Source organism: Molothrus aeneus, chromosome 3, assembly GCF_037042795.1.
Source record: "Molothrus aeneus isolate 106 chromosome 3, BPBGC_Maene_1.0, whole genome shotgun sequence".
Classification (NCBI taxonomy): domain Eukaryota; kingdom Metazoa; phylum Chordata; class Aves; order Passeriformes; family Icteridae; genus Molothrus; species Molothrus aeneus.
The window spans coordinates 67,252,856-67,268,399 of record NC_089648.1 but is presented as its reverse complement, the minus strand read 5'-3'; the positions used below and the strand labels follow the sequence as shown (position 1 = coordinate 67,268,399).

The following is a 15,544-nucleotide window of genomic DNA, read 5'->3' as shown; positions in this document are numbered from 1 at the left end:
CAAGAGGTGAGGGTTCATTGTAGACATAACATTAAAAAAAATTATATAAACTCTCATGTGCCGTCTCAGAAAACTCATAAAAATTTCTTGCACCCTGCCTCCATCTAAATGTTAAAAAATGTTTTCTTTCACTAACTAATACTACAGCACTAGTTTAATTACTTATACTGCTGCTGTCACTTCATACTTTTAACATTTCTTGCACAAGTAATTTTTATTGATGTCACGTGTGTGTGATCAATTAAAATGGCTCTGCTTTATTTCAGTTGCAGAGTAAATGGTAATAATAATGAACTTTATGATGAAGATCTACCTTTCTATGGGATGAAATGTTTCATTGCTTATTAACAATTTTTTTAGTTCTTTCTTAGCATATGCAATATATGTGCCAAACCACTGAATTTAAAATATTTATTCAAAAGGAGACTATTTGTCTAAAAAATTAATATCTAAAGAGTCTATAATTTACTAATATATTACATTACAAAATTTTGTCAGAATTTAAATATTTTATTTTTCAGTATTAATGATTGCCACATTTGTTACTTTATTTTCATAACAAATTGTTTACTTGATTTCTATGGGTTCATGAGGAGAGTTTATTATTACATTTGACCTGCTAGCATAGTGAAGAAATGTGTAAATCAAAACAGTACAATTTTCTTTGGGGAAAAAAAAATCCAAAAACCCAGCAATGGTTGAACTTTAATTTGGCTAATTTGCCTTGGCAGTGATTTTTAAAACTTTTTTTAGCCACACTATTTGATGTAATTAGAACTGAATTTAATTTTTCTTTTTTTACCTGTTCAGTGAATTCTGTGATATTTTTCAGTGGAAGGAGATAGATAGAATAGTTGGTGAATTAAGCTGATACAGTGCTAGTCAACTATAAGTATATACAAACTCTTATTTATACTAGTGAGTTATGTTGGTTGATTGATTGAGAAGCTGTTTTGTTGTCACTTCCAGGTGAATGAGCATCCACTGCCTTACCAAACACTGATAATTTGTTCTTTTCTTTTGGTACAGCACCATTGAACCGCTGTATTTCACCTATGGAATCGTGTTTGCCTGTGGCTGCTCCTTTGCCTACCAGCCCTCCCTGGTCATCCTCGGGCACTACTTCAAGAAGCGCCTGGGACTCGTGAATGGCATTGTTACCGCCGGCAGCAGCCTGTTCACAGTGTCACTGCCCTTCCTCCTCAGGGTCCTCATCGACTCTGTCGACCTGTTCAACACCTTGAGGGTCCTCTGCATCCTTATGTTTGTTCTCTTCCTGGCTGGGTTTACGTACAAACCTCTTGTTCCCAACACCAAAGACAAGGAGGGAGGAAAGAAGGGAAAATTCAAATTACCTCCTGCGAAAAAGATTTGCAATTTCTCCGTTTTCAAAGTTCTCAGCTACCGAATCTGGGCTTTAGGGATTCCAGCTGCACTTTTTGGGTACTTTGTGCCTTATGTTCACTTGGTAAGTGCACATTTCTTCCTGGCTGTGATTTGTTTGAAACTATACATACTTGCCTTTGTGCTACTGATTAAGAAAGCAATTGGTGATAGGAAGCCAGATTTAAACTGCAGGTTGAGTTGGGGAGAAACACAAAATTAATTTGGATGTTGTCTTATTAAAAGAGTGCTTTAATCAGAAGTATTAGTTAAGCCAGATAAAATCTTTGTTCTTTGGTCTCAATGCAAGGTTTAAAATACTTTAACCAGGAAAAGAGAGATTTGAAAAATACTCTATACTATTCCAAAGAGAATTCTTTATTTTGGTACTCAGCTGCATACATGGCCATTGACACTTGTGTATTTTAGATGCAATATGAAAGGAGTAAGACATGCTAGAAGTGTAATTTTTGTTCCTTTGTATTGAGGTTTGTAAAGTGTCGATTTTTAGGATCTATTGTATTCACCATTTTTCAGGTTTATTAAAATCAAAATACATGGATTTTTCTCTCTCAAACTTCAGCCTTTTAGTTTTCTACATTTTATAGGATTCATGTAATTGCTCCTCTTACCCTGTCCCTCCCAGCTGCCAGGTGAGCTGTGTTTTATTGCTGTCTACAGCAGCTGATGGAGCTTTGGCTTCTGGTGATGGGGAAGATGTCAATTAACCATCTCCTGTACATGTACTAGAGTTGTTTCCCTAGCAGGTTTGGGTTTTTTTCTGTAGTACACTCCTAAACTAAGAAATTCAGGTGCAACTGGGAGATGCATGCATTTGTATCAGGCTGGCTGACACACATTGCACTGCTTAGATGGTGAATTGTTCTTGGACAGCTTGCTGTTGGTGCTCTCTTAACTGAAGTGTAAACCAAAAGGCTTGAAAGGGAAAGGTGGGAAAAAGCCCACAGTCTCCAATGAGATGCTGCTTTGAGACCATTATACATCCTCATATTAAGAGTATTTGATAGAGCATGGGGTAGTAGAACTCAGGATGAAAACAGAAGGGTCATTTTAATACTCATTATTCACCCATGATAGAACAGCGAGATTAATGATAATAAATATCTTCACTTCTCTTGAAAAATCTTCAATGCCTTAAAGGCTATTTTTTATTCAATATAACAAGTGGTCGTCACTGCTTTCTGGTAATGGATTAGATTACTGACTGCATCAGATATTTATTTTTTGAATTATCTTATGGTGGGGGCCAGTGTGTTTTTGAGCAGTTATAAACTGACTTCTATTAATGGTTACTTCTTGTAACTTAGTTTTTAATAATGTAGATCTTATTGTATAACACTTCAAATTAGCCTTTTTCAAAGGACTGTACAATCCAGATGACATCTTATGCTATTTCCCCATAAGCTTTGTAGAGATGCTTTAAAATAAAACCAACTTCAGAGGAGTAGGAGTCAAGTGTTCTAGAGTAAGCTGTTGGATAGATCATAAATCATTGTTAACCCTTGCAGAGAACTGAAGAATAAGGCTATACAAGCAGGCAAAAAGAACTTCTAAAATATATTTATTGAACAAAAAGCTTGTGATTTTTTTTAGAAGATGCTTGTGTTACTGCTTCCTGTTTATAATTCAGACTAAAGCAGCTAGTTGGCTTGTAGAGAACATAGCCCCTTATACTTTACTATACTTTACTATACTTTACTATACTTTACTATACTTTACTATACTTTACTATACTTTACTATACTTTACTATACTTTACTATACTTTACTATACTTTACTATACTTTACTATACTTTACTATACTTTACTATACTTTACTATACTTTACTATACTTTACTATACAATATTATGATAATATAATTTTCTTTTTTATAGGGTGCTTTCCTCCCATCAGACTGGAACATGAAATAAATCTCTAGTATAGGAAAACAATTTGATCGAGGCTGTTTCTAATATAGTGTTTGATAACACTATAAAACTTATTCCAGTGTACTGTTAGAATCTAATATTTTAAGGATTACCTCAAAATTATATGAAGATACTCATTTTGCTCAGAGTTTCAGAGAAACCATGATGCTTATGTGTTTATAACATAAACTCTTAAATGGTAGACAGACACAAGCTTTGTATGCCCCCTTTGAGAGGGGAATCATCAGCTCTCAGTAAAACTTAGACTGAATAATTCTTGTCAAAACCCCTCCCCGAAACCCACAAGTTTTCATTTTAACTTATGTGTATCTAAATACTTGATTTTCCTTAAAATCCCTGTGAGTCTGAAAAAAATCAGTGTTTATGAAGGCACAGCATGGATTGTGCCCTTCAACACAGATACTTCAGCTCAAGTAGATAGCTCTGGATGTTTTTTATCATAGTTTTGTCTGCTTTTGATAAAAAATCCACACTTTGTGTATTTCCAGAAGGACATAGAAATATGTAGTTACAAGTAAGTCAAAGGCTATAAGAAAAAATAGTTTTTCACTGGCACATCTACCAAACCAGAGACTACTTTCCTCATCTTTTGAAAATGAAAGTTACTATAGTTTCATTGTTTATTGTATTTTAAAAAATGTAGTAACTGGAAAAGGGATATGATGTCTAGACAAGTGACAGCTTTTGTTATGTTAAAATTCTTGAATTTTTCCCAGTGATAGGGGTGGCTGACAGCAGCCAGACTGCTAGACTTGTAACACTGGTTACAAGTGCCCTAAGAAAAAAATACGGTGAATGTCATGGCCTCTGACCTGGTACCTGTACTCACCAAGTTCCATTTTTCCCACCTGGAAAGACAGCTTCTGCCAGAACAGCTGTGTTTGACCATGTGATGAAGCCCAGATGGCTCAGACCCTGCAGGTTGGGGTCCTTGTGTGTCACTGCTTGGCCCGTGGTGGCTGGGGGCTGCTGGAGTCACTGTCTGCCAGCCTGGCACTGCTCAGGAGCTCCTGAGGTCCCAGGCTCTGTGTGCTTCTGTGCCATCCCCAGTCTCTGTTCATCCCTCTTGCATTTCCTGAAGCCTGTTGGAAAGGAGAATACATGCTGTGACCCCTGTAGTGAAAGAGAAGTAAAAACTTTTTTGGGCTTTGAAGTAACAGAATTAGCCAAATCTTTGCAATTTAACTCTCTGTACCATGTTTGCTGTGTGGAGTAAAGCTGTTAAAACTGAACAAACAACCTGCTCATTAAGCAGGCTCTAATTTAAAATTAAATGCACTAACAAATTGATTATATGGCATGCTAGATAGGAGCTGGTAACTCTTGCCAGCTCCTTGACATGAATCCTGACTGGTAGGTATTAGGCATCAGATTCCTTTTGGCTCTTGCAGGGGAGAACCAAAAGGGAGAGCTTTTCTTATCCCTGTTTAATTGGTGTCAAATTCCATTAATAGGTGTTCCATTACATGCAACTTGGGAATTGGGTTGAGATGAAGACTATAAATAAGTTTTGACTTAAGTTTATTATATACTTTCAGCATTAATTGAGATTGTTGAAGAACAAACCAATATGTCATAAGATTACTAGATCAAATGGTTGTTATTCCTCTCAATTTTAAAATCAGTCCAAACTAGTGACTGAGGTTTTCTTGTTTTGGTGGCTCTCTAAAAGAGGCAGACAGACAAGTAAAATCCTTGCTTAGTCTATTTTGGTTTAAATTGTGAATTCATAGCAGCAATCTGTAGAATCAGTGGAAAATGCTCTTTCCAAGTGTTTTTACTAAGGACTGTCTCACAAGGAAAAGGAAGTATATCTGAAAGAAAGTATACCTAGTCTCTGTGCCACTTGTCCTGTGTTTGTTTTGATAATAAATAGAGAACTTCTGTTTTTCAGCAGTCTGATGTTAAGGGCTTGTTGTTGTTCTCTTACCCTTAAAAAATATTTACTCCATCAGGATCGTGCATCCTTAATTCTTAGGAGCTTGTTAGGTCATTTCTGTTAAAATTTGATACAAGGTCACATGCTCAGTAGCTTACAAGATGTGGTTGCCTTTTGTGCTTTATTTAGCAGGGTGAAAAGAAATACTGCTTAAAATGGACGTTGTCACTGCCTGGTCTTCTCTAAACAGTGACTGAGGTCGTTACCAGGTTTCAGTATGAATTTAGGAAAATATTAATTATGACACACTTACAAAAAGGGGCTCAGCATTGTGTAATTTTGATGTAGCAATATTCAGCCACTATGAGGAATACTGCTAGGACTGATAATACCATCTTATATATACCACTCTTAATACTTTGAGTGTTTCAGTCCTGTAGTAATTTGTCTTGGGGTGTTTACAAGTATGGTTTGATTTAGCAGTTTAGCAGTTACTTTTATTAAATGCCTCTTGCTAATGATAGCTCCTGCCTTATTTATAGTATTTGACAACTTGCAGGATGAAAAACTGAATTTAACAACCAAGTAGATGGAAAAAAGAAAGTGCACGTATTTATTATATGTTCTACTTTTAAAAAAAGCATCTGGATAGTAGATAATGCAATGAAAATGTGTCCTGATAAAGTTTACCTTTCTAAGTTTAAATATTTGTTATGAAGAAAATACTCCTAAAGAATTACTAGATATGTTTGAAAATTAGGCTTGTGGTTTAAATATGGCTGCAGGCTTGTATACAAAGCTACCCATTAATTGATACGCAATGTGAAAGTTCCCTTGACAGTGACTGTCCTTTTAAAACTTCAGAGTAGCTCAGGAAAAAGATTTCAGTATTTCCCACCTTGCTTTGCTGCCTGTTTCTTAATTTACGGTGTAGATCTGGCTTTTCCTTTTGATGCTTATCCATGCTCATATTCCACATTGGGTACATGCATATGTAGAGATTTCTGGTTAGCAGTAGCTATGTGGAGTACATGTGTTCTCTGTCTGTTTGCTTCATGTTTAAGAGATGAAAAAATGGTTTGTGTCTGACCATTTTTTCTAACAACTTTCTTAGGAGACTGTCTTGGTAGACAAATAAGTACTGGATTTAATGTCCTCCATAGATGAGTGCTGAAGATTTATTGCCTCATTGCTTCTCTGAAATCTGCATGTGCCAGGAAGAGGCTCATCTAGACCTCCAGAGAACAGGGAAGTGAGATTGCAGACCTAATGCTCAGGGGGGAAAAAGGTAGATAGTTCTGCTGAGAAACAATTCATCAGCTTGGACTCTGCTCTAGGATTCTTGGAAAAGAAAATGCATCTCAGAAATGAAAAGTAAAGATGCTTCCAAGCAATTTTATTCACTGGAGAGTCATGAAGCTGGTTAGAGTACGTTAGTCAAAAGGACTTTTTCATGCATATAAACAGACTTTCTTGGCTGCATCACAAAATCAGGCAACTTGGATAAATATTAGTCTGTCCTCTGGGTGGCTGTGTCTGTCTCCAGATCTTGTGTTTGTCACTTTGAAGTTGCTGAGTCTAGTGCTATGCCCACAGTGTCTGTCCTTGGACAAAAAGACAGTGCTCTCTGCTGGTCTATGTTTCCTGTCTTTTGCTGGAGCATTCATTTTGTTCTGGCTCTTTAGATAAGAAAAGTAGTCTTTTCACTTTAGAAACATAATTAACAGGAGGACTTGCTGATAATGGATTAGAGCTGATGCAGACTTTTTTTGCCAGATTTGATTCCTCCCCCCCACCTTCTGTAAATTCTGTGTCTTTTGTGTGATTTATCTGTTCTACAACTACCTTATCACCTTGGAGTATCTTTTTAATCTTTTTTAAATCGAGCCTTGATGATGACTTGGCCTTCAGCTCTGTTCTTTATGAGCCACCTATTTTGGATAAATGGTTGCCCATGTCTCATTCTCTATCAGTGATGTGCCTTGTTTTTGTTAATAAGAGATCAGATTCTGCTGTGCAAATTCAGTGTGTTTAAACCTTTGCTCCCTAAAATATGTGCCAATAAAAACTGTTGTCTTGTGCAATCAGCTTGGAGAAATGAAGAGCCAAGTTCTTGTGAGATCCTCTGTAGTTACAGCTTTCATAGGAACTTGTCTGAAAATCTTGCTGTGTAATTTGCAAGCTGTATTTACTTCCATATACTCTGGAAGTTTCTAAAACTTATTCAGGACAACACATTCTATTTATTCTACCTGTTAAGAAAAATGGATATTTTCCACTTGTAAACTGCTCCCTCCCCAGGCAAAAGCTTTGGGTCGTTAGGAAGAATTAGACTGGAAAAATATAAAGGGAGTATAGAAACCACCTAAGACTCTTCAGGCAGATCTGAGCTGCTGTATTGGGATAAGGTATGATAGGATGAATCTCACTGCAGTGTTTGATGTCCTGCCCAGCAAGACCCTTATCATCGTCCATAACATTTCTTACAAATATTTCTGTAATTCTTCAAGCCTCCCCTGAGGGGAGAACACACTGATGTTGTGTTCCCTGAATGTTGTTAGCTATGACATCTCTAAATTACATCTCCTCGTTTGAGAAATGAGTGTTTTATCTTCTGCCCTTGTCCACAGACAGAGGCAGTGGCTCCGTGTCCTCTGCTGTGGGAGACTTGCCCAAGGAGCCACAGTAGGAAGGATTTACCTTGCAGTATGTGAAGCCGTTCAAGTTTTGTATTGTGTGTAAAGTCCTGATCCTACACCTCTCTCCTCCCTTTAATTCTTATGCCCCTGGATTCCACAGTGGAGACAAATGGAAGCACAGAAATAAATGTTTTCCTCTATGTCTGAGGGCAGAGCATGGTGAAGAGCCTGGTGTATACTCTAAGGACTCTAATAGCCAAAAATCTCTAAACTTTCATTTACAAAATCTGCATATCCACAATAAAGTGCATACACATAACACATCTTGTAAGGCAATAACACATCAGTTCTTGTAAGGTAAGTACTGTCTGTTTTTTGAACCACCTGTATTATGTTATAAATTTGTTACTTTTAGAATGTTGTGTAAAATAATGCTGAATATCCAGTGGGTGTGCCTGGATTTTTTTTTATTGAAACTGGAAAAAAAAACAGCCTCCATCACTCCATTCACTTGCTTTTATGGGCTGCTGTTCAAGAAACCTCTTCATTTCTTCAGATCTCCTACATCAGTCATTTGTCTGAAGTCTACCATGTCTTTTATTTCCCAGAATCTGCTGTTAGTCTTGTAATGGTAGGAAAGTATCTTTTAAATTATATCCAGTACTAACCATAACTGTGTCAAACAGATTTCTCTATACTGTAGGTATTCTAAAAAAGCTAAAACTAGGTATAGCTGCCAGTTTTAGCACTATTACCTTTCTCATCCACTTAATCTATCATATTTCTTTCTCCAATGGAAGACTAACAAGACACTGGTTTTGTAAAGGTCTGATGTAATTATTAAGCAGATATCTCTCAGACCCAAAATCTTCAGTGGCTCCCTGTGCTTTACTTGCTTTTCTAATCTTTGCATTTATCTCCCTTCAGATCTCAACATCTGCTGCAGTTTGACTGCCCAGGTTAGTGAAATTTTCCCCCTTTATCCCACTTCTATTTTCCCATTTCTATCATTATCCTGTGCACCCATTTCTTTTCTAATATTTCTTAATGTTGACCTGGAAGCATTTATTCTTGGTTAGATCGTCCACTTTGGACATTGGGGGTGGTGGTGGGAAAATTATTTCCTACTTTATATTTGTAATTGCTATTGAAAGCATATTTTAGATATGTTTGTCAAATAAGTACTGAAGACAAATAATATAGGTAAAGAAAGAACAGAAACAAACAAGAATAAACCAAAGCTTTTCTGTGTTTTTTTTTTTAAGAAGTAAAAGTAAATGAAATTTAAAAAAAAAAAAAAAAGCAGCAGGTATGCTCAGGTGCAAACTATGTGGTGACCCTGAAGGATAAGAGCAAAGGAGTCTTCCTCAGGTCTGTGCAATACTGGCGGGTTGAAAGGTCTGAGTTTCGTTGTGGTTTCCTTTGTATCTGTCTCTAACAGCACACTACTTCATGTACTCAGGTGTAGTACAAACTATTCTAATAGCAGATGGAGTTTATGATTCAAAGTCAGAGTAAAGTGCAGAGCGTGTTATCCTTTTTTTTTATTTTATTTTTAATTTCTTAACTTTAATGGTAAACTCAAAATCTTGTCTTTGGACTCTAGAAACATCTTGACTTGAACTGAACTCTTGAAACTCTTCACGTGCCCAGAAGCCTGAGATCACAGCTGGTTTTGCCCTGCTGTTCTCATACAAAGTAAAAAACAGTCATTGCCAAATTGCTTCTCTCATATACAGACCACCTTTTGTGTCCAGTTCCTGCTCCAGGAAGAGCTGTATGGAAAACATCTTCACTTTTTCAGTCCTATTCAGATTTGTGAATATCTCACCATGTGTTTGCAATCTTCTGTTGAGATCTCAGAATCTAGCTCTTTCTATTTGATTTAGTAGTAATTGTCAAGTTCTGAGGTATTTTCCAGGTTCTTCTCTGATTATTGGGTTAATTTTTTCATTACTACTGAGAGGAATATTTTCTAGAAAAGGGAAAAGTGGTTTTGGATTGCTCTAGAAAGGGAAAAAAAGGGAACATAAATGTCTGTATCCTGAGTAAGGACTGTATCTCTGTATAAGGAGGAGAGAGTATCATCATCTTTTCCTTAGGACTTAAATGAAAGTTGGACTACTTGATTCAATTTTGATTCAAGCCCTGATCCAGTAGATACTTGGCAGTGTATTTAGGACTGTCGTGAAGAATTGAGGCAATTAAAAGCTTTCTTCTGTTCCCCAGTAGAATGAGTCAGGGGCTTCACCCAGGTTTGTGAAAGCTGAGGGGATTATGACCGTGTCCACAAGTAGATCTCTAATCCTGAAGTGCTATGGATGCCCTGGGAATTCTTTGGTGCTTGAACAGAGGTTTGAGAATCTTTTTAGATTTTACTTGCCTAGGTCCAATGGTTTAAGGAGTCTAGTTTTGAGAGATGTGATATGAGTAGCACAGATGCTGCTGCTGAGCAATGATGTCAACCTCTCTTAGGACATGACAGTAGCATTGTACAGGATTTGTACAGGAAATCCTCATCCATTGCTTTGATATTCCATAATTTCTTAATGGTAGCATATCATGTAATGTGCTTGATTTTAATTGCATAAGTTGTAAAGTGATAACACTTTATGACATTAGTAAATGCCACAAGGATTTGTGTGTTGGGGAGGTTTCTCATGAATGGGACTGCTGGGGTATGGTCCTTCAGCTTTTATTTGCAGCATCAGCCTCATTACATGGTTGAGACAATAGGAAGATGAGATTAGAGAAATTAGGGTGGGTTGTTTGTTTTCCTTTTTCCCCCACAAATCTCTGTTGGTCCTTAGTTTGGGATGTTACCTGTTAGATGTTTTAAAATAGATCTGCTGTTATTCTGGAAATTCAAATTTATGTGTGACCTGTAACTCTCTAGTTCTGATAGTAGCTGGTTTTGGACATAGTTGAGTCTTGAGAGTAAAGCAGGCCCTGGAAACACTGCTTTGGGCCACAAGAAATGTCTGGAACTGAGACTGTAAAATATGGATTGTAGTCACAAACAGGAATAATTTAAAATAATGTTTTTAAAGGGTTTTATCCAATAATTTAACTCTCATCCCTTGTGTACATAACACTTCATTTCTTGTGGATCCCTGACTTTTTTCTGCATCCCTGTGCTCAGCTTCCAAAGATGCATGTGTGCCTCATTTGCCTTGTTGCTGCTGCCCAAGCCACACCAAGCCACTGGTTTCCTTCACATGCTCTTTAAGATAACACTAACAGCTCTGAGATTTAAAAAAAAATATTATTCCTATTTAGGGCATATGGCTTCAGCACTAGCTGTTTTTTGAAAAAAAAACCCCTCAAAATTATTTTAACTGTGTAATTGTAAGCCTTGAGTATTTTTGAATTTTTAATGCTTAGGGTTTTTATGTTAAATAAGCTTAACAGTTAACCTGTTAACTGTTGTGTTCAGTTTTACTTCAGAAATTCAGATTCTGCTTGTTCTGAATCTTCATGATATATGAATTATTATGTTTAATCCGCTTTACTCAGTGGAATAAGAGAAAAGTTCACTGTTGGCATGCAATGAATCACCTTGTTTAATTTTTTCCTTGTTCTTCACATAATTTAAATTGACAAGAGATAAAAAGAGGTATTACCACTGTTGAGGCAAGTGTGTCAGCAGGAGTTTCTCAAAGATATGCTTATGTATATTTGTCATGTGAAGACACTTAGCTAAAGTAATATTTCATAGAAATTATCTCAGAATATTGGCAATCCCTTAAAAAATTGATCCAGGTTAGGTATTAGTCATGCTATTTCTGTCTCTTAACATGAAGATCATCTTTTCTGTAAAGTGCAGGAGTTGCTGGCTCATTTTGCTGGTTTTTTTTTGCTTAGCAGTGAAAGTTTCTTTGGTGGAGTCTGGACTAGAAATTTATTTGCCTTAAAAGATCTTCCTGGTCCCCAGTATCATATAAAGCTCACTGGCAACCAAGTTTCTTTTTCTGTTTCTTACCCTCCTTACCGCCCTCCTGCCCCCCCCCTTTTTTATGGTGAGTCCATATGTTGGAGAATAAACAGTGACTTTCCAGTGTTAATTTATGCTCTGCTTCTTAGCATTTTCTGAAACATCCAATCATCCAGGACAGCTCACTGCAAAGAAAGAGATCACAAGTCCTGGCTACAGCATTGATCCAGCTGATGGGATGGACAGGGTGCCACCTGGACCCCGTGTGGCTGCTTCTCTCTGGCCTGGAGATAACTAAATTGCATAGAAAGTGAGAAAGTTGTGCCCAGTCTGTTCTTGTAGACCTTTCTGGAAATGGGTTATGGGGTTTTAGGGCTTTTGGTACTGCCTCCACCCTACAATCCATACTGGCTTCACGGCCTCATTCCTGCGCTTGCACCGTTCCATTACGCTTATCTCCAGGAGCCAGAACAAGGACGTTTGTCCTGGAAAAGTGCTGCCCTACCTTTGTATGGGCCCCCTTCTCCAGCCACACACTGTTCTTTTTCACAGTATGTTATTGCCAACAATCCTTGGCTGTTACTACCAGCAGTCCTTGGTTGGCTCCACAGCTATCTGGCTATCAGTGTTTGAGACATGCACATGAGCCTCCTTATCTTCTAGGCTTCTACACCCCCTCAGCTCTTTTAGAAAACATAATTTGGAGAAGTTAATAATATTTCTACTACACAAATGGTACCAGCAGCACTCCCTAAGCATTTCCTTTTATCCTTGTGCTTGTTTACAGTGGAAGTGTCAGACAGCAGGACTTGCATCGGTAATTGAAGAAAAAGGTGGTTTTAATGTGCTCAGAGTTTCCTAAGTTATATGCTGCTGTTGGCCATCTCTTTTGGTCAGAGAGAGACTATTGCATTTAGCCTACAAAAGCTTTGCTTGATTCGGAATCCCCAAAACGGAATATACATGGGAAGAAAGTGGTTGACAGAATTATTTCTTACTAGTTCATAACCACTTCTTTCAGATTCACGTTCTTTGTGTTCAGGAAAAAAAGGAGCTACGGCTTTGCTCAGATTGATGTCTTTGATTCATTGTGTGAGTGTAGCTGAAATGCACATGCAGTGAAGGGGAGGGCTTAGAAATACCTGGGTCTTGGCTGGTTGGAGAGAGGTCAACCAGAACTGTGTATGAGAAAACATTCCAGCCACTACCAAGTGGCTGATATGTCTTCTAATCCCATTATAACAGTAATGAGAATTTGGACAAGATCTGTGTGTATCACCCTGATAGTAGAGAGCACAGGCATAAAGGAAAATGCTGATGCCAGGGATGCATTCAGTTCTGGTCTTCACTGTCTATATATCTTTATTTGGAAAACTGGATTGTACAAGGATAAATTATATTTTTAAATAATGAAGAAACCGTGCTACTCTGGACTGTAGTTTTGCCTGAGCTAACCAGGTCTTTTCTGCATTTGGAAAAATCAGACCTGCAATTCAGCATGCACAGAGCCCTGAGTGAAGAAGCAGCTACATTACTGAGAACAGGCACAACACACATTCAAATGCTTTTGGCCTTTGTGTGGCTAGGTCCCCATTTGGCTGCAGTAGACAATGCCTGGAGAGTTGTACAATTACAACCTGTATAGTTCTGCAGTGAGGAGAGCATTGATGCCTTGAGAATATTCACTAGCAATTGCTCATCGTGAGATTTTTGAGTAGTTCTAACAGCTAAAAAGCTGTGGAAATCTGAATCTTGCTTGAGCTTCTTCATGAATATATTTAACCTAGTTACACTTACAGTACTGAATTAGTCCTGAATCACTGTATTTTTCATACAGTTAATACTGCTGCTGCTTACTTAGTGACTGTGTCACTGAAGATTGAAGATGCTGTTTAGGACTTGAGCTCTGAGGGATCAGGCCATGTTGCTCAGGGCTTTGTGCACTTGGTCCTGAAAAACCTCCAAGGAAGGAAACTGAACAAGCTCTCTGGACAGCCTATGCCACTGCCTTCCTGAGGAAAAAAATTCTCCTTTATATCTACTTGGAAGCTTTCTTCAAGATTATCGCGTGCTTAAGAGTAGTGGAAGCAAAAAAAAAAAAAAAAAAAAAAATCCCAAACCCAAACAAAGACAGCAACAAACCAAAAAATAAACTCAGTTATCAAATAAAAGAAACCAGAAACTAATTTAACAATTTCAAATTTGGGATGAGTAGTGGTTGTTTCCTTGCTTAAGGAGTTAATTGAATCAGTATTTTCCCTCCTTGGTGGAAGAGTGGCAGCATTTCACCCCCTGTGCTGCTTTGAGAAATTCAGTTACTTAGTTGCAGGTGCAGGGTTAATAGTTATCTAGATACAGAGCTTTATCTTGCCTCTTGAAAAGCCTCCAGGGAGTGGATGGATCAGGCCTGCTAATTAAACAATCTATAGGCTGCAGAAACCTGGACGTGGAACAGGTGACAAAAATTGCAAAGAACACCTTGGCTTCTCTTGCCAGCTGGGCCAGCAGGTGTTGACAAGCACATAAAGGTAGGGGTGGGAAAACTGTCAGCTTTTCCTTTTCTCACCTTTGGCAGAAAGGGAGTAAGGAGAACAGCTTATCTTTTATGTTTAAATGTCATTTCAGATGAAAAATTCCATCAGATTCTGTTCCCAAATGTGTCTCACAAAGCAAAGGAAAAAACAGAAAGAGCAAACAACCTGTCTTCAATTTAAGTTAGAAGTTTTTCTTTAAAACTAGAATAAACCTTGGTTTTTTCTTTCTTACAGAATCAGTTATATTGGACAAAATAATATTAGATTTAATAGGCTTTCTGTAACATGTAAAAAAAACTCCAATAGATTTTATACTTAAGAAAATTACTGTTACGCAACAAGTCCTATTTTCTTGTTGGAAAAAACAGCTCTGCTTGTATAGTAACATTCTGGCCAGGAAAGAATTCACACTATTTTGCTCTAGAAGTATTTGCTAAAACGGAGAATTTTCATTTTATAGATGAGAAATTAGGGGTTCTCTGGTTTGAAGCGATATCAGCCTGTGGTTACCTTGTCCCTCCAATGTTCTTACTGCATCTTTACTGAAAATCAGTTTCTTCTGTTTGGTCTTTCACATCTCTGAACTTTCACTTGTTTTTACTTGTTTACTTCTCTTGTTCAAAACTACTTATGAACATAGAGATTGCAGGACTGTGCAAATGATTTCTACATCTTCTAGTGCCCATTTTGGCATAGCCACACATGTTCCAAAAAGCAAAAGTGAAAAAAAGTCTCTTGTGGATAATTTTCTCATCTTTGGGGATGATTAAAAATAAAAACGAAACCAAAAACCAAAAAAAAATCACAGCAAAAAACCACAGATGAAAAAAAACCACTGTAGGAGTAGAGAGAATATGAAAAAATCCAAATCTATGAAGCCAGTCTGGTTTTATATATATATATATATATGTGTGTGTGTGTGTGTATGTATTTTTTTTTACTATGAGTTGAAAAGTTGGAATTATTGACACTGGTAGTTCATCCTGTTATGGTCGATGGTCAGCTGCTTTAGTTCTTCAGGCTGCAGTGGCTGATAAATCACTCTTCCAGTCTGCCCTGCTCATTGCTGCTGAAGCTGCTCCCTCGCGTGGGAGTGCTCGCTGCTGTGTTTGGCACTGCAGCTGGCTTCTGCCCCACTTCCTCCTTGCCCTGGACATCTTGGATGTGGGGATGAGACCTCCTGAAGGGCCTCTCCCACTTGCACTGTCTTGTCTCCACCTCTC

General features: G+C 37.6%; 1 protein-coding gene across 1 annotated transcript in view; it reads left to right on the top strand.

Moving 5' to 3' along the window:
• Positions 1-15,544, top strand: part of SLC16A10 (solute carrier family 16 member 10) — a 66,504-nt gene that overhangs the window by 42,325 nt on the left and 8,635 nt on the right. The window contains exon 3 of the mRNA XM_066545810.1: positions 1,030-1,468. Within this exon, the coding sequence (XP_066401907.1) occupies positions 1,030-1,468 (439 nt within the window). The remainder of the gene's footprint in view (positions 1-1,029; positions 1,469-15,544) is intronic.